The 19,878-nt window shown below is 48.6% G+C and overlaps 1 protein-coding gene across 2 annotated transcripts in view; it reads right to left on the bottom strand.

Moving 5' to 3' along the window:
* The window catches only part of LOC135915513 (collagen alpha-1(XXVI) chain-like), a 51,729-nt gene that overhangs the window by 9,829 nt on the left and 22,022 nt on the right, over nucleotides 1-19,878 (bottom strand). The window contains exons 2-3 of one of the 2 annotated variants that reach the window (XM_065448627.1): nucleotides 966-1,151; nucleotides 371-487 (exon numbers count right to left, since the gene is read on the bottom strand). In XM_065448627.1, the coding sequence (XP_065304699.1) occupies nucleotides 371-487; nucleotides 966-1,069 (221 nt within the window). In that variant the 5' untranslated portion in view covers nucleotides 1,070-1,151. Of the gene's footprint in view, nucleotides 1-370; nucleotides 488-965; nucleotides 1,627-19,878 lie in introns of those variants that run through there. The other variant, XM_065448626.1, reaches the window with a different exon arrangement.

Raw genomic sequence — 19,878 nt, 5'->3', positions numbered from 1 at the left:
ACTCACTGAGACTTTGCAACAACGTTTGCGACGAAGACCGAATGCAGTTAGAATACAGGTAGACGGGCGAGTAGGAAGGGAACAAGGAGGTTTCCTTTCTCGCCTTGCGTCCCGTCTTTTGCGCAGCTAGTATTTGCGATCGTCTGTAACGACACGGGTCAGGTAGCGACAAAAAATAAAATCACGTCAGTCCTTAAGGCGTACGCGCATTTTTTGTCATCGCATGCCGTCTAGAGTTAAGAAAAGCAACACGCATTCGCTGGCACGCTGGTAAAATTGTCTCGCGCCAGATAAGAACGGGCGTTGCGCGCGCAAGCGATGACAAAGGAGTAAGCAAGCACATGACGTCACAGCCGGGCGTGTCACTTACGTGTATATGCTGCAGTCGCCGGTGTGGCACTCGGGTCTGGTCCTGACCTGCACGACCTCGGTGCCGTTGCGCTCCCGGCAGGTCACGTTTTGGATCACGCGGTAGGCGCAGAGATTCCTGCGCGAACAGCAACACAGTTGGGCTCGAGATCTCGCACGACCGCTCTCCCGAGTCTATCGACTGCGTGCGTCGCAGCTCGCGTAAGAAATGCACGTCTTTTCTACATTTCCCCTCAGAAGTTAACTGGGCCACCTCTCCTCTCACGTCATGCACGAAACATTGTTTCTGGGCAAATCCGTATGTCATACAGTTCTTCTGCATGATCCGTTCCGATTCGGGAGGCCGGACGAAAGATATTGCTTTTCCTGTCGTCTGCATCAACTGCATCATCCTATCGTCTGCATCAAATGCATCATCCTGTCGTCTGCGTCATAACCATCTGGGGGTGTTCTTGCAGACGAGAAACGTGCCTTACCAGACGCGTCGCTAATAGAAGCGGCTGTGTGACTGTTGCCGGTACAGATGTTTAGACTAATAGAGTGCTTCATATCGTCGCGTTTACACAGGAACAGCATACAGATGGCGGACAACTAACCCCTTTCGTTGCAGGAGCACTTTCTCGGATGTGGCTAGCCGTGCAGTCGCTGTCGCAATCCAAGCCAGCAGGAGTAGCAGCGTCGTCTGGATGAATAAGGCCATGGCGTCTCCAGCAGCGGGCGCTCCACCCTTGTCGTCGGGCGAAGATTTCCTCGGGCGATCACATAGAAACCTGCGCCTTGTTCTGAGAAGCGCGTTATCGCGCAAACAAAATAAGCTTCCCAGTTCGACCTTTGGAACTTTGGTTCCTTCGAGTTCGTGCGATGTCACGTTCTTCATGGCGTGACAATGTTCGCGTCGAACGACACATTTGACTGGCGCGTTATGGCTCCGTATCAAACCGGAGATAATAGAAAAAAACGCACGTGACACGCGAAAAATGAGGCTTGCATCGAAAAAGTGGCTGAAGGCGGCTCGGTCGCCGACGTCGGTCACACCTTCGGCGAACAGCGAGCAATAAAATTGCGTGACGGCCTGGCATATGGGGTTCGTGACGTCTCAGCTGTGGAATGGTGATGCGAGAACGTTGTGAGCTATTTGCTGCTGCTCTCAGCTTCAAGTGGGAACGATCGTAATTGAAGCACGGCCACCCTGTTCGCCCTGTTCTTATTCACATAACGAGCGTTTGGTGGCGCCGCCCTGGTGATACGTTCGGAAAGCTCGAAAAGCGTGGATATACCGTCATTCGCTTGTAAATGCTACGAATTTCGTTGCTCAGCTCAGTAACCCAGCCATACGCAAAGCCTCACCGCCCACCCCTTTCCCTTCCAAGAGGTATGTTTTAAGCTATGCGCTAAGTGTTTCGCAACTTTAAGAACTGCGTCGACGCACCAGTCCATTGGCCAACTGACAAATTATCGCCGAAACTGTTTTCGCTGATGCCAGCGTGACACATGCCTCGTTGCTTCTCGTTCACGAGAGGTGCATATTCATATACGTTTGCTAGCTTCTGATGCCACAGATGAATGCATTGATTTGTCCTCAAAGCGGAGTTGCAAAAAAATCATAAACCAAACTTCGGCACGGTGGCCACAGAGTCCTTTGCACGCACTACACAACCGCTCGCGTTGAAGACACACTAAACAGAGACTCCAAAAGTTTCGACCAACGAAATGTTCTTTTACTTTCTAGCAACCAACGAGATTATATAAAAAAAAAATTCGCAGTTTCGCCCGAAAGGCGAAGCATCGATTGCGATAGACCACTGGATAGCTGTGCGAAGTAATCATAGCAATTTTAGCGGCCGCATACACGTGTAAACATTCGCTTATACTAACTGAATTAAGAATGATAGAATGCGTAAGCGTGACTGAAAAGGACGTAGGAAGAAACAGACACACAGAGACAGCGCTGTCTTTGCGTGTCTGCTTCTTTTTACGTCATTGTTCAGTCGCGCTTACACATTCTATCATATATTCAAACCAACAAGCCCGCCAACGTGTTCTAACTAAGTTAACCAGCACGGTGTGACGCGTGCACAGATAAACATCAACAAATCTTGCTCGACGAGTGCGGAAAACTCGCTGTCAGAATTGTGGAGTGAGGAATCGCGGCAGCGCAGCAAGCGAATTGACCTTCATGCATCTCTCGCGTTCAACGCGAACGAAACTTCAAGGGTACAGCGCGTACGAAGCCACCGGCACTACGCGCGCTCTGCAAACATAGCACAGATCGCTCGGAAGATGAAGCCCGCGCGGGCGCGCACTTTAGCCACGTCGCAGATCGCTCTCAAGACATGCGAGCGCCGGCAACGCGGCAAGGGCGTCTACCACGGCGTCCGCGATTCGTGCGGCCAACGCCGTAGTAGACGCCGCGGTTGTCTCCACTCTGTACGGAGCGACGGGCGAGGAGAGCATCGAGAGAGAGAGAAGGAGATTCTTGAAGATGGGAAGGAAAGGTTGGGGTAAAGTGCAGCGCAGTAACTGTCTCTCAGCAGAGGACACCTCAACCGCGCTGCACAGGGGGTAGGGAATGAAAGTAGGGGGAGAGAAAGAGCACCAGAAACAGCAGCACGCCGCGGAAATGTGATGGAGCTAAAGGCGGTCGGCGAGGCCGACAGCCTCGGCGAATGTGAGGAGCGCACGTCGAGGCACCCTATATGAGCAGCCGCCGGAGAAGAACGCCCCTCCACCCTCGCCTGAACACCCTCCCTCGCGCGCGACAGGAGAGGAGCACACATCCGGGCCGCGTTCCTCGCTCCCGCACGCGAGATTGAACCGTGTTCGCCGGCTCCCCCTCACACGCTTTCACTCGCACATACAGCATACGGCGCGCGGCTACGGTTCTATCGCCATTGGACTTTACACGGAACCTCACGCCGACGTCGACGGCAAGAATGCGCCTGGAGTGTCCATACAGTTGCTATCGCAACAAAAGCATTAATGACCAGTTGAACGCCGCTGAGCGGTGCCTCGAGTTATGAACTCCTCGCGGACAGGCGAGCGCGTTTTAACGCAACAGCGTTAAGGAGCTCGTGTCGCAGTAAAGCCGGTGTCGTCGGCGTCGGTGTCGGCATCGGGGGCGTTGGCCGTGAGCGATAAATCCCAGCAGGCACTTCATGAATAAAAAACAACTTGCAAGATGGGCTGGGTGGGAATCGAACCCTGCAGGGTCTCCGGAGTGTGAGACGGAGACGCTACCACTGAGCCACGAGTTCGATGCTTCAAAGCGGTACAAGAGCGCCTCTAGTGAACACGGTGTTGCCTTAGAAACGAGCTGTTTCTAAGTCTCAGGCGTGCGTCGCTTGCTCAGGCGCACATTTCGTTGCCGCGCCGACGCTGCGTTGCTCGACGCTCACCGCGTCCGATGCGGTGCGCGTAGTCGCTGCGCCGTAGCCCATTGTCTTACACCCCTTGGCGGGTCGACGGGAACGCTGTCGCAATCCACTCTTGAAGGCGAAGCTTAAGCGTCCTCCATTTTCATTTGGCTTTACCGAGGCGCAGTTAGAACGCAGGCGCGAGCTTGAACGGACAAGAAACGCGCAGGGAAAAAGAAACATTTCATCAAATGGACTATAATGATTTAGCATTCCAACGCGTTAGCAGTCTTAAGTGTGTCTGCCGAATTTTGATGCCAGAAGGAAGAAACGATTGAGCAGATAGATGTCTACTGAATGGTGAAATGGCGTTTTCCTTTGGGATCGGCTACCAGCGTACGTGTAAAAAAAGAAAAAAGAAAGAAACTCCCGCTTAACCCTGTCCAAACAACGGGACGCCTTTCGGCATTACTATGTTACTTGGCCTGCATAGCATATGGAAATGCACAATTGTCGTTTAAACACGCGGAAGTTTGCGGGAACCCAACACGGGAGCACTTTAAAGAGAGCACCAGAGAATGAATGCCCAAGAGCGGAAGACACGTTGGTGCATACCACGTTGAAGAATTTTCAGTTCGTGTCGTCAGCCGAGCATATAGCTGACTTTCTTTAAAACATGAGATTTGTTCATTTTATTTCTTGATGTGTCCTTAATCCTAAAAGCTTCCTTGTGATGTATTATTAAACTGGTAATAAACAAAAAAACGTGGTCATGGCCTAATCAATAGAGCATAAGACTTGTGTGCTCGAAATAAAAGTTCGATTCTATTGTATGCCATGCATTTCTTTGTTATAGAGAAGTGAAATGAGGCGAGAAAAGGACTCTTCTAACATACCTGCCGCAATGTGCGTGGAAGAAGGCAAATAATGCTTCGGGCTAAAAAAAAAGCATTCGGCAGATCCCAGGCTCTGTGGAAATAGTTTTGCACGTAGCTGGCTGTCCAGCTCCATTTGGGTTTCTTCAAAGGGCTACCAGATGAACCAACGGGCTTGTATAAAACAAGCAGTTATGTTTGACACGAGCCTGAGTGGACGGCAGAAGCAAGACGATGAATACAATGACGGTATAACAGCGACGACATTACGACAGTGTTTTCTTATACTCCAGAAAGAAACGGCACAACCTGTGCGATCCCCTAAGGTGGTGCAGCGTCTCACACCATCTTCGTAGCCTTCTGCTACGAGGACTCGGGAATCATGCAAGGCCGATTGCGAAGACGGGAATGCAGTTTAACGCAACGTCCCAAAGCGTTAGCGGCGACGAGGCGAGAATGGCACACACTGACACGCTCCCCGTTCGTGACGCGAGGAATTAAAGTCCTTAACTATGGCGGCCGAATGGAAGCTAGCGCGCACACAAGTGCTCTAGCTCGTGCTATGCGGGAAGGGAGGTACACGTGGCAGTGGTGTCAAAGAAGTGGAATACAGTCGAACGCCTCTGCAAACGAAGTGCCTGGAGCCTCCGAAACCCGTCGCTATGCAGGTCACTTCGTTGTATATGTCGCGCACCGCACAGCTCAGAGAACTTCGCTGAGTCATTCCGTTGTCACAGAGGTTATTCAGGTCTAGCAGCGTTCGTTGTAGAGGTGCTCTACTGTGGTTGACGAATGTATATTTCAGCAAGTGAACCAGGCACACTGCGCTTATGGAGCCGAGGCGTACACGCGCAGCCGTACACGTAGTGGCTCAAGACCACGGCAGTTACTCTGGCTATCTCTGTAGGCTTCAAAAAAAATGCTTTTTCGCTATCTGTCTCACGAAAAAATCTGAACACTCTTCGCGAACTGTTTCGGTAGCATCGAAAGCCTCTTAGCTGAACACCTCCCATGCAAAGCCCTAAAGGAGCAAGAACGCGATCTTGAAGATCCTATTCAGCGAGAATGCGTTTTTCTGAGTGCCGAAAAAAAAAGAAGCTCAGTGCTCTTCCACTCTCTGAAGAAGATTTACCAGCGAAGCTCTTATGTTGGCCCCCTTAATGGCTAACTGCACCTCCACCGCGGGTCGGCCCGGCATTGCACTGTCTCCGGGATCGGCCCTCGTATGAGTTTTTTGTCTACACGCGGACACGATCCTGGGGGAACTGGCCCTTGTCACCTTCGCTGTAATTCACTGTAAAATGGTTACGTCTGTGTTTCTTAATCAATTAATTAATTAATGACGACGACGAAGAACGCGGAAGAAGTCGCACGAGCGCGGTAGCGCCGAGGGGTGCCAACGAACCAGCTGTGGAAAAAGACGGCGACTCTGGAGACAATCGGAGACTTGCAAGAAAACATGGCGCCGAAAACATGGCACTTGCAAGAAAAAATCGCATTATGTGAATGTGACCGTGTTATTGTTGTTGTTGTTGTTGCTGCTGTTGTTGTTGTTTGGCCCTCGGGCACATACGCAGTCACAAATACCCAGTTACCCCATTGGTAAATCCACCCACGTCTTTTTGACTGCATGACCTTCGGTATCGGCGTCACGAGAACGAGCGGATGCGGCTGCATACCAAATACGGAAAACGGAGTTGAACTCGACAAAAAGGCTTCGGGAGAAATAAATAAACAAACAATATTAACGAAGATGATGGATGGATGAAAAACTTTATTTATCCCTCTTTAAAGGGAAGGGGGCAATGGAATAGAGGGTGGGGGAGGAACTACTTGAAGTAGGCCTCCTTTATCCTCTCAGCCCACTCCAGGATGGCCTCCTGAAGATCGGGCCTGGAGCTGCGCAAGGCAGCCTCCCACTGCTCCTCACTAGATATTAATTGCTTGAGGAAAGGGGGAAGGGGGCGCTTAGGGCAGCCCCACATGATGTGGTTTAAGTCTGCTTTGGGAGAGACACAGAATTTACAAGAGGGGGAAAGGTAAATGGCGGGATGAATGCGGTGGAGGAGGTAAGGGGACGGAAAGGTGCGAGTCTGCAGCTGTCGCCACAGAACTTCACACCTAGGCGGTGATTTGCCCATGAGTGGCGGAAAGGTTAAGCGGTCTAATCGGTAGTGTGTGCAGATGTCGTGGTAAGTAATAAGTCGATCCCGCGCTGTAAACGGCGCCTCCTCCGTGGCGATGTCTGACACATCTGATGCCTGAGCCCGGACGGTAAATCCTCGGGCACTGGCATGAGCCGCCTCGTTTCCGGCAAGGCCCGCATGCGCGGGAGTCCAGGTTAATGCCACAGTTTGATGGAAAGGATGGGCTAAGAGGAGGGAAAGGGCTGGCTTAAAGACCCTACCCGCTCCGAAGTTATGTATGGCTGCTTTGGAGTCGCTAACGATAACTGATGAATTTGGAATTGTGAGGGCCAGGGCTATGGCCGCTTCCTCCGCCTCCTCCGAGGAAGAGCCAGGAATGGAGGCGGCCGCAGCGACCTGGCCGTGAGAGTTAATGACTGATATTGCGTAATGATTTCTGTTCCCATATTCGGCGGCATCAACATAGAGCACGTCTTTAGAGGTGGAGAATTGTTTTTGGAGAGCCTTTGCTCGCTGCCTCCTGCGCTGTTTGTGATGCACAGGGTGCATGTTTTTAGGAAGTGGGGGGATGCAGAGGTTCTCGTGTATGTGATGTGGAATGGTGTATTTAGTCTTGATGATGGGTGCCGGAGTGATAGAAAGAGTTTGTAGAATGTGTCGACCTGTTGCGGTGTTAGAAAGTCTGCTATATTGGGATGTGAGGTGGGCTTCTGTGAGTTCAGTAAGTGTGTTGAAAGTTCCAGTAAGCATTAGCCTATCAGTGGAGGTACGTATGGGGACTCCCAGAGCGAATTTATATATTTTGCGTAAGATAGTGTCGATCTTATCTGATTCTGATTTAAGGAAATGTAGATATGGTGTTGCGAATGTAATCTTACTGATAACGAAGGCCTGAATCATGCAAGCGGAGAAGTTCGGCCTCCTTAGTCCGCCATGTTTATTGGAGACTCGCCCTAGAAGGCGCAGGGTGTGATCGACTGTGGTGTGGAGTGTATGTAGGGTATATGTGTTGAGCCGGTTGCTTTGAATGTGTAAACCGAGCACCCGGAGCCTGTCCACTCTAGTAACAGGGATGTGGTTTAGGGTTACCTCTATACCAGACGTGTTTTCCGGCCCCCCGGTGGGATGGTAGAAGAAGCAGCTCGGATTTTTGAGGGGAGCATGTGAGATTCATAGCCCCGGCATGAGCCACGACGGCGTCTGCTGCGGCCTGTAGAGTGTCTTGAATCTCTCCATCAGAACCGCCAGTCGTCCAAAGAGTGATGTCATCGGCGTAGAGTGAAAACTTGAGATCGGGAATAGACTGCAATGCTTGCGCCATCGGCATCATAGAAAGATTAAAAAGAAAAGGGGACAGCACAGAGCCTTAAGGCGTGCCGTAGCTACCTAAAGCGTATGAAAGGGATTGCTCTGTGCCTATGTGTATCCGAGTTCTGATCTCGTTGTATAGAGATTCCCCCCCCTTTTTTTTTGTTCTTCCTGACATCTTGGAATCGAATGTGAAACGAAGCTTTTCGGTGATCCGTTAACCACGCGGAATACATTTGCCCATTCCATTCGTGCGTCTCTACAGCGCAAAGTAAAGGAACTGACTGCGTGTTGCGTGCGCATGCGCATTCGCGCCACCGCGCTTAAGCAATGTGACTCTGTACGCGCGTCGATCGTCTCAAAATAGTCGCGTCGGCACGACAGATACGTGCACGAACGCGATTGCTGCCAAACGCGGTTTGAACGCCGAGCTGCTACTGCGCTGGGACGCCCAGGGTTGGTCTATCCTCCCCCGTAAGGGCCGATATACGCTCGAGCCGCCCATCGCCGCAAGCCGCACCGCACGCGTGCGGTCGCGCGAGAAGTTGCACGTATCCAGCACTTGTGCACACATTGCCATTTACACTGTAGTGCACAGTGTGTACCTTACACATTGTAAACCGAAATTTGTGCACACCCGCCGTGGTTGCTCGGTGGCTATGGTGTTAGGCTGCTGAGCACGAGCTCGCGGGATCGAATCCCGGCCACGGCGGCCGCATTTCGATGGGGGCGAAATGCGAAAACACCCGTGTGCTTAGATTTAGGTGCACGTTAAAGAACACCAGGTGGTCAAAATTTCCGGAGTCCTCCACTACGGCGTGCCTCATAATCAGAAAGTGGTTTTGGCACGTAAAACCCCGTAATTTTTTTATTAAATTTGTGCACAAGTGTTTGATACGTGCAATCTTTCGCTCGACCGCACGCGTGCGGTGCGGCTTGCGGCGATGAGCGGCTCGAGCGTAAATCGGCCCTAAATCGGCCCTAAGCACGCCTAGCCCCGACCGGCTCTCCACGGCGGTTTGCGCGGTTCTTGCCGACTCAGAAAGTGGGCCCAGTGAGTGCGTCATGAAGTCGCTGAACGCCGGCCCCTGAGCTGCTGTCCATCGCAGTGCGCCTATATACAGTCCTCCGAGCTACGAACTCCTATACTCGCGGGCAAGCGAGCGCGTTGAGATCCTTGGCGCGTTTTGATTTGACCTTACATGTAGCGAGACGCAGTTCGAACCCTGGCGAGAGATTGCGTGCACAAGGGACGCCCGAGAAAAAACAAAACACACATTTCACCAAAGGGACTATGTATCACGCTTTTGCATTTCCGCACCTAAGCAGTCTTCAGTGTCTCTGCCGATTTATTTTGCTTCTTTTCATTGCCCCCCCCCCCCCTCCCGCCCTCTATGCGTTTGTTCAGCCGCGGTCTAATTGCGCGCGTACGTTGGAGCGGTCGTATCACGAACGTGAACGTCTAAACTATACAATCTCACTGCGCACAATTAGAGCTCCTGTATATGCTACCAAAGGTAGCATATTTGGCGGCATATACGGGAACTCTGCGGACAATGCCCTGGTGCATATGCTGCGGTCCGACAGGCACTCCAACGAGCCGCCATGTTTGGCTGAGAAAAACAAGATCCCGTTCCGATCGTGTCGTCGTCAGACGCACGTGAGAGACTTGCGAGCAACTTCGTAATTTAATGAAATGCCCAGAGTCGTGGCGTTTTGCTATGCGCTTATGTGGCGACGAACAGCTAGTTATATACAGAAGGTGGAACAGTTAACTCGCTGATTTTGTTTTGCATAACGAACGACCCTAATGAACGGCCCTAATGAAATCAGCGCAAACTGACGAGAATGCGAGGAGGACGCGCGCATATACTTCAAACGGGCGCGCAAGACGCATAATCTGTCCTAATAAGCAACAGCTGTCTCAGTCGTTTCAACCGTTAGCCGCACTCACAAGTAGTCGTCAGCATGACGGAGCGCTTTCCTGGTATTGTCTTCACTGGGCGCAATTGTGTGTCACACAGCGGTGCTCAAATGGGTATACTGAGAGGCAGCTTTGTCTCGGAAGCTCCTATCGGAGTACGCGAGAAATGATAAATATCTTATCTCGGCAGGAAGCGCACTGAATTTGAGGCCACATGTTGGATTCAAAAGAAAAGAAATCTGAAGGTTATAGGAAACAGACTTTCTTTTTATATTTGCGCCATCCTTTTCGCTTAAAGACATTGCTGAAAACGGCAAAAATGTTTAAAAATATCAAACATTGCGCAAGCTTTAAAAGAAGGCGTTATCACACTTCTGTAAACTGCCTCTAGAAAGACACAAAACGGAATAAAAAACAAGATCGTATCGTAAAGCGCGTTTAGATATGTCACCACTAATCAGTGAGCAAGTCGTTTGGGAAACCCTTGTAAGCGCCGGAAATTTTCCACGTAGGCTGTAATCTCTACACGTGCATCACGGATTATCTAACAAATCAACCTTTCCAGAACTGCAATATTTGTTTTACGAATCCGTAAGAATCCATATACTTTGTGTCCAGGGGCGTAGCCAGGGGGGGGCTTATGGGGCTTCAGCCCCCCCCGAAATTTTTTCGTGCTGTCCATGCACCGCCGACCAAAGCGACCCCCGGCGCCGGAAATCACTCTGGATTTTGTCTAGAATGTCTTTTTGACGCTCGAAATGACATTTAACCGCGAAGATTGCGAACTCGGGCTGGATTTCGTGGCAACGCCCATACACCGGCAGTCACATAACGCCAAACAGTCCCATCCGAGCACAAAGTTTCAAGGGCGCTTTGATGGTGAGCGAGCTCGCCGCGGCATCTCACTGAGGCCACGGAATCTATGGAGCGCATGGATATCAATTGCGGAACTTTATGGGTATAAATCTCATAAGCTCTTGATGTGAAACGTGCATTGACATTTCCAAAGTTGTGCTTTAAATTTTCAATTGCGGAACTTTGTTGGTTTAATGTTGTTATAAACATTTGACGCCAAAGGTCCATTGACTTTTCTAAAGTCTTACATCGGAACATACAACGGGACAAGCCAAATCAACACACTAGCAGACGAGTTGACAAAGCACGCAGCGAGGTCCAATGAGACGATGTGTTGGGTGGTTCATTTGTGCCGCCATGTCACATAAAAAAATATCAACACTTTTTTAACCTACGCCAGAACAACCATGTCAAGACACTAAAGCCAGCCAAAGTAACTACGTTCTTATTTATTTTTTCTACTTTGACTTTTATTCGCCGAGAACACATTGAGCCTCTTCAATTTTTTTTGTTCTCGCTACTCTACCCGCAGGCTGCCAGAGCGAGCCAGAGCGCATATGTTTTTCTCGTACGGCCCCGACCACCGCGCGGTGCACTTCGGTGGGCGTTCGGTTTGCTCTGGCCGAGCGGATTTTCACCTGACAGAGTGTTGGAAGCTTTCTGGCTAGCAGACGAGAAAAAAAAAATGGTCGCTCGCCGCCATCATTGTGGGGACTAGAAGGATAGCACCGCGTTCCTTGAGCGGAACCTTTCCGGAAAGTCTTGTTTCGCCGGTGTAGGATACTGAGCAATATGCGTATGGTTCTCAGTGGGCCAATCATCTCATGTTTTCTTCGGTATTAATTCTGACGCCCCATTAGGTGCCCTATGTAGGCATTCGATTCTGGCCAACATACTTTCCTATGCGTTTTTTTTTTCCATTTCGGTGCCTCCGCCTCACAGAAAAAAAATACATTGTTGCGGCGCAGCGAATTGTCGCATGGTGAAAGTTCGATTTTGATACTTCTTTTGCGGAAAGTAATGGGCGACGGGACGCTTTAGTTGCCGGATACGTTTATTGTATTATTGCGAAAGCAATTACATGGACACTCCAGGCGAATTCCTGCCGTCGCCGTCGCCCTCATGTTTCGTATAAAGTCCAAGGGTGATAAAATCGTGACCACGCGCTGCATGCTGTATGGTCGAATGAAAGCGTAGAGGGGGAGGTGGAATGGGTGAGCCGACGATGGTGGCTCAGTCTTCTGTGCGCAAAGGAGAAAAGCGGGGAGCAAGCGCGCCGCCTTCCGTCGCACGCAATACATCGGGGGGAGTGGATGGAATGGGGGCGGAATCTAGGAGTCTGTGAATTTATGATTGTGCAACATGTTTATTTGCCTTGTTTGACGCATTACATACAGTTACTTTTTCTTACATACATAGACTCATTGGAGACTTATACGTATACTTAAATATCTTGTTGCGATGTTTTGTGTATACATGCAGTGAACTATGTTTCCAGTGACACTTTTTTGTCCTTTCTCAAGCCGTATTTTCACATTTGTATATCCCATTGTATCTTTGCATTTCTAATGTGCGAGGGCGAGTCAAATGAAAGTGCGCCTACCCTAACCACGCAATAATGGTTCGGTTCATTATCTGCGAGGCATGCGCGTAGGAGAACGGCATGTCTCATTTACAAAAGTGACACGCAGGTGTGAAGATAAATGTTCTTTAATGCTCTCATACACTGGGTTGAATATGGTTGCGTCACATAATGAACACTTCAAAAGTTGAACAGCTCGGTGTCGCGAAGTTTTTGACAGCTAAAGGTGTTTCTGAAACAGAAATTAATCGCCGTATGGCTGCCGTTTACGTTGAACACGGCATTTCATTGACCACTGTGAAGCGTTGGAGCAAGCGGTTTAAAGGACGTTGTAAAGACATTCCAAGACCGGGCCAAAACCATCGTGCAATCACCCCCCACACAATTTCAAAGGTTCATGAGCTGATGAAACAAGAACGGAGGATAAGCATCGATGAACTGGCAGACTGTCTGAACATCAGTCACGGTTCGGTTCACGCCTTAATTCATGAGCTTCTCGGTTATCGGCTCTTTGGTGCGCAATGGATCCCCAAGATTTTGATCCATAGCGAGAAGACGGAGTAGTTTCGCGCTGCCTTGACTCATCTGATCGGGTATCACAATGAGGATGACGACTTCATGTTTGCAATTGTGATCGGGGACGAACCTTGGTGCCACTACTACGAGCCTGAAACACGACGGCAAAGCTTACAGCGGAAACATTCGAATTTACCACGCCCAATGAACGTAAAGGCCATCATTTCCGCTGGAAAGGTGGTGGTGGTAACAACTTTATTAACAATCCGGCAAATTCGTGGCCTGGGCCTAGGCCGCCCCCGAGGAGGTCCGGAGATCCTGTCTCCTCGCCGCCTCACGGGCTTGCTGGATGGCCCATAGTTGATTTCCGAGGTTTGAGCTGCGCAACGCGGCCGTCCATCGCGCCGCAGCTTCATCTGGGGAAACTGCATTTTCTTCGCATATAACGTCACATTCCCAGAGAATGTGTCTAAGAGTTGCGTGAGCCCTGCTGCATAGCTTGCAGTTATCATCTGAGTAGACGTCCGGATATATCCTCCTGAGATGGACGGGGTTGGGGAAGGTCTTTGTTTGTAGCTGCCGCCAGTCTACCGCTTGGGCCCTGTCGAGTTTGGGGTTAGGGGGCGGATAAACCCGCCTTGAGTTTTGATAAAATTTTGTAATGTCACAGTATCTGGTCATTCTGTCCCTCTCTGTCCATGCTTCCGTTGGATTTCCAACCCCAAGAGAGGATCCTTCTTCGCGGGCGCGGAACGTGAGACCTCGCGCTACGCGGTGGACCTCCTCGTTGAGCTTGGGTACGGGGGTGTCGGGGGACGTGTGAGCCGGGAACCATATAATGTGTCGTTCCTCCGTCTCCTCGGAGGTGACATAGTTCGCGTTAGCTTTGAGTATAGCCTCAGCCTTCGGCGAAATTCTGCCTTGTGCATAGTTTCTGACCGCCGTCTGCGAGTCACTGATTACGTATCTACAACTGGGGTTAACGATGGCTAGGGCTATCGCCACCTCTTCCGCTACCTCGGGGTTTTTTACACGTATGCTACAACAACTGACCAATTGTTTCTCGGTATTGAGGACGGCCACTGCAAAAGCACGTCGATCCTCGTATTCTGCCGCGTCTACGAACAGCGCTTCCTTGTCCCTACCGAAGGCTTTGAGTAAAGCCTTGGCTCTACTCTCTCTTCGACCCTGATTGAATTCGGGGCTCATGTTCTTGGGTATATTAGCCACCTGCAGCTTTTCCCTGATCGCGCTTGGAAGGGATGTCTTGTCGCCGTGCTGCTTGTGATAACTTATCCCAAGTTTGTCCAGGATACTCCTGCCCGTTCGTGTCTTCGATAGTCTTTCGAGTTGCGAAATTTGGTGTGCTTCAATTAACTCTTCAAGCGTGTTGTGGACGCCCAGCTGTAGCAGCAGTTCCGTGCTGGTGCTGTCTGGAAGGCCCAGTGCCATCTTGTATGCTCTTCTAATGAGGGTGTTCAATTTGGCATATTCGGCCGCGTACCAGTTGTGGTAGGCGGCCACATAGGTAATGTGGCTAATAACGAAGGAGTGTATGACTCTGACGACGTTGGCCTCCCTCATACCCTGATGTCTGTTGGTGATTCTTCTGATGAGCCTCATCGTGTTCGTGATCTTAGTCTCCAAATTCCTGACCGTTTCTCCGTTGTTGCCGTTCGATTCTATGATGAATCCGAGCACCTTAATCTGCTTCACCCTGGGTATTTCTTGTCCGTCTTTGGTGCGTATGCAAATTTCTTCGTATGCAGCATGCTGGATGTAAGCCTTGGGGGGTCTTCCCCTAAGCGTCGGGCGGTAGAGGAGGAGTTCCGATTTTTCTGGCGAGATGACGAGACCGGTTCCGACGAGGTACTCCTCCACCACCTCGACCGCGGTCTGTAATCGCTGTTCGATTTCTCCGTCGCTTCCCTCGGACACCCAGATCGTAACGTCGTCCGCGTATATTGTGTGATGCACTCCCTCGATGGCGTTGTTGACTTTTTTTTCAATCGACAGGGTCCATTACTGATAGAATTTGCTAAATCTTGAGAGGCTATCAATTATTTCCGATATTGTGGAACGCCAGAACGGCAGCGGGTTGCAATCAAGAACGAACAACGTGGAAAATTGACGAATGGGGTCATCTTGCTCCACGACAATGCCTGTCCCCACGTCGCTTATGTGGTTAATACAAAACTGGCAAAGTTCAAGTGGGAAACGCTGCAGCATCCGCCATACAGCTCAGACCTGTCACCTTGCGACTTCTACATTTTGGGGCAACCGAAAAAACAGCTCAAGGGAACCAGATACAGACTTTTTGAAGCAGCAACCCAAGGAGTTTTATAAGACGGGAATCACGCGACTCGTTAGTCAATGGGACAAATGTCTAAATTCTCATGAAGACTACTTTTAAAAGAAGTACCCCGTTGTTGGCTCACATTTATTTGACTTGCCCTCGTATATCTTGCAGAATTCCTGCTTTTTATACGTGCCCTCTGTTGCGACTGATTTCGGTGCAATTACTCACGATACACGACCGGTGACAGCTGCTTCTGCGTAATACATTAAAACAAATTACAGCGTCATTGAGATTTTTCACTGGCCATTGCATATATACAAGAATGTAAGCACGGTTCTTGAATGACAAAGTTTCATTAACATATTTGTCCTCAACTTGTTCAGTTCATTGCCTTTTAATTTTTCATATCAGTGGCATGCGCTGCTTTGCTGGTTTCGAACTGATATAGTTCTAAAGTTCGTGTGATATTTTCTTTACTTGAATAGACAAAAATATGGAAGCATTGATATCAGTTATTTTGGGCAATATTTTTGGCACATACGAGTATATTATTTTATGAAAAAATACATATTTTATTGTTTTGACTGTGCGTAGCGTTCAAGAATTCGTTTGCAGCATCTTTGGCAATGACAATGCAGTTATTCATGGATTTGATCCCTTGACAAATTGTTTAAGAGGAAGCTTTAGCTCGGGCCCAATCCGACGCGGCCTATTCAAATAGTTGTAAAACGCAGAAACCCTTTTCTTAGATAATCCTGCTAATCGCTTTTATTGAAATTCGTTGCATTTGAGAGAGAAAGTTAAATCCTAGTTCTGTTGGAAACACAACTTCGATTTAGGGCCTGAATGTTGATTAAATTATTTTGAAAAATTCGAAAGTTTGAAAATATAGAAGCACGACGTTTACAAACTAATAGCTATGCATGAATAACAGACATTGTGGTTCTGTAAACGGCATCTATTATAACAGTCACAGCGGGCAAGTTTGCTATGTCAATTTGTATCTTACGTGAATTGGTTACGTTGTGTACAAGGGTTCTGCACAAGCCGTATTTCCACAATACTAAATTTTTTTGAGATTCATGTGTAACATATCTATTTTGTCTGCTGTAGATGTACTATTAGATGCAATTCACAGAATTGGGATATAATTTTTCATTGTTGAGTCACGGAGTTTTAAACCTGATAGCTTCGTTTTCTGAAAATTTTCGATTTGGCCAATTTTTAATAAATAATTGACCACCTAAATAAAAATTTTGAAAGCAGTAGTGACTAGAATTAAACTTTGCCTTTTAAATGCAACAACAAAATTTCTGGGTACGCCACTGGCCCCATGTGTGTGTGTGTATATATATATATATATATATATATATATATATATATATATATATATATACACACACACACACACACGGGGCCAGTGGCGTAGCCCCCCCCCGAACAAAATTTCTGGCTACGCCACTGTTTGTGTCCCATTTTCGTTTTCCGAGTTCGCCGATATTCGGATATTCTCGTGAAAGCTATTTCAAGTCGCAATCTCAAGTCAACTGGTCATGGCGACCGTTTATAGGCTCCGTGAGCTCCCTCAAATGTCAGAGAAGCTATGCTCTCTCTCTCTCTCTCCATCTCTCCCTCTCTTCCTATATCCTCTCCCACAATGCGGGGTAGCAAACCACACATCCGTCTGGTCATCCTTCCAGCCTTTCCTATGTGCGATTTCACTCTCGTAAAATCTATGAGTCCATAATTCCCCAGTTCTTATTCACGCTGTCCCCAGAATTCAGGTGTCCTATCACAAATGCGACAAACCTCATTCAAATGCGCTGACTGCATGGTAGTCCAACGAGAGCGTTTCTGCGTTTCGCATGTACTCGAATCACTGAAATCAAAGTTTTTATTTATTTATTTATGTATTTATTTATTTATCATACCCTCAAGGTACGGTTGTACATTGTGGAGGGGAGGGGCAAAGTAAGTACAGAGGCAAATCACAAAATAAGGAAGGAAGGCAAACAACATGGCAAAAAACATCGTATACAAAATAGGAATGGTAAATAGAAACTTGTAAGCGTGGCAAAAATACATGGCGTAACAAAATAAAGAAAGGAAAGAACATACGATATAAAAATACAAGCCATAATGTAAAACAATGGCATAAAAGCAGTTATTATACAGAACAAGCAAACGCAACAATAATTTATAACATGAAGCTTTGAAGTGTGCTTTTAAAGTTATTGGTGTCAATTATGCTTGTAAGTAATGCGGGTAAGTATGAAAAGCATGAAATATGAAAAGCCAACGGTGTTGCAGTGCGGAATGTTTACCTTTTGGCGGTGGTCTATGCGAGATGAAATGTATGGTGGTGGTTGGACAAAGATGGAACGTAAATATGTGTTGTGGTAGTAGATTTTATGAAAAAGACATATCCGAGATAGTTTTCTACGGGTTGATAACAGCGGGAGTTGAAGGAGAGCTTTCATGTTAGACTACTAAGTTGACCCATGCATAGGTAACGCGTCCTCGTAAGTCAACTTATGCAAATACATTTTGTAGCTATATAAATGCACACGCTGGCGGCGCGCCACCTTGAAGTCCCCGCCCTAAACAGTCTGTCACGTCATGGATTTCGATGGCGCCTGCTCCAGAATAGATAATAGTTGTGCCGCTAAGCAATGATTACATTGCATTCTAATGTAGCCAGAAGAGAGCAGAAACTCTATAGAGCGGGCCTCGCGAGTTTTCAAGCGTTCTGCGGCCGATAGCCTCCTCGAAAACAGGCGAACGCAGTCTGAAACCCATGACGTCACAGTGACGTCGCTACGGCGCCGTGGTTTGGGCTGGAAGCCCACCCCGCCTGAATGGACTCGTTGCCGTTCTACAGTTGGCAGTGGTTCTTCGAAGAAATGGCACAAAAGAAGGCGACAGGTCAGACTAGAGACGACTGGACGAGTACGTTTATACCATTATCTACTAAGTTGCTGGTGACACTCTTCCTGTTCTCTTTTCATATGCGTCGTGTTTGTCCGACATTGTCAAGAAAGACAATAACGGGATCTGGATATATTTGCCAGGCGAAACGTCTGACGCCAGGTGATCAGGGCGAAAGATTAAACAGAAATAAGTACAAGCAAACAATTAATAGTCTGTTTTTTGTTCTTCTTCAGCGTCCAAATTTACAAAATTTCAGTTCGTGAGTGCCATATGCCATTGGCCTGCAGTCTGCGATAATGCTGCCTCAATCATCATGACTGGCATTTTCTCTCAGTGAACAGCAGAGGGCATAGGAAAGGGCAAGCATCCGGGCTACACTGTAGAATAATTTACACCCTAAAAAGTGCAAAGGGGTGTAAATGTGTCTAACTCACACCCTTAGGGTGTCCGTTATGCAGATAACACCCTAAGGGTGTCAGTTATAGACACATTTGCACCCCCTTTCACTTTTTAGAGTCTAAATTATTTTACAGTGTACGCTCCTCGGTCGCGCACGCGAGGTGGAACCGTGTTGGCCGGTTCACCTTCACCCGCTTTCACACGCACATACAGCATACGGCGACGGTTTTATCGCCCTTGGACATCATGCGGAACATCACGCCGACGTCGACGGCAGAAATGCGTCTCGAAAGTCCACATAATAGCTATCGCAATAAAAGCAATAATGCCCAGTTGAACGCCGGCCAGGGCTTGCGAGGACAAGGAAAGCGCCGGGAAAAAAAAGAAAGAAAATTAAATTATGAGGTTTTACGTGCCAAAACCACTTTCTGATTACGAGGCACGCCGTAGTGGAGGGCTCCGGAAATTTCGACCGCCTGGGGTTCTTTAACGTGCACCTAAATCTAAGTATACGGTTGTTTTCGCCCCTATCGAAATGCGGCCGCCGTGGCCGGGATTCGATCCCGCGACCTCGTGCTGAGCAGCCTAACACCATAGCCACTGAGCAACCACGGCGGGTCGGGAAAAAAGAACACCTAATCAAAGGGACTATAATAATTTAGCATTCCAACACGTAAGCAGCCTTAAGCGTCTCGGCCGAATTTCGATGCCTGGAGGCAGAAACGATTCAGCAGATGCCTACTAAGTGGTGAAATGCCGTGTTCCTTTGGAATGAGCTTCCAGCGTACGATTAAAAAAGAAAGAAAGAAAGAAACTCCCGCTTTACCTTGAAGCCTATGCCTGTCGAAACAGACAACGGGACGTCTTTCGGCATTATTACGTTACTTGCCCTACACAGCGTATGGAAATGCAAAATTGTCGTTTAAGCACGCGGAGGTTCACGGTGATCCAACGCGGGAGAATTTTGGAGAAAGCGCCAGAATATGAATGCAGAGCGGAAGAGGCGTTGGCGCATATTGGAACGGTTGCCGTGCGTCGAGGGACTTGACCACGTTCAAAGAATTTACAATAATACATGACCGGCGTAGTTGGAGAAGTATGGGAGACGCCTTTGCCCTGCAGTGGGGGTAACCAGGCTGATGATGATAAAGAATTTTCACTTCGTGTCGCCACCCGACCAACAGCCGACGTTTTGTGAAACATGACATTTGCCCATTTTACTTCTTGAAGCGTGCTTAATCCTAAAAGCGTCCTTGTTATGTATAATTAAACTGGTAGTAAATAAAATGAACAAAACATGATCGTGGCCTAATCGTTAGA

Source organism: Dermacentor albipictus, chromosome 2, assembly GCF_038994185.2.
Source record: "Dermacentor albipictus isolate Rhodes 1998 colony chromosome 2, USDA_Dalb.pri_finalv2, whole genome shotgun sequence".
NCBI classification, from domain to species: Eukaryota; Metazoa; Arthropoda; class Arachnida; order Ixodida; family Ixodidae; genus Dermacentor; species Dermacentor albipictus.
Note: the sequence above shows the minus strand (reverse complement) of the source record. Positions and strands in the feature narration are given on the sequence as shown.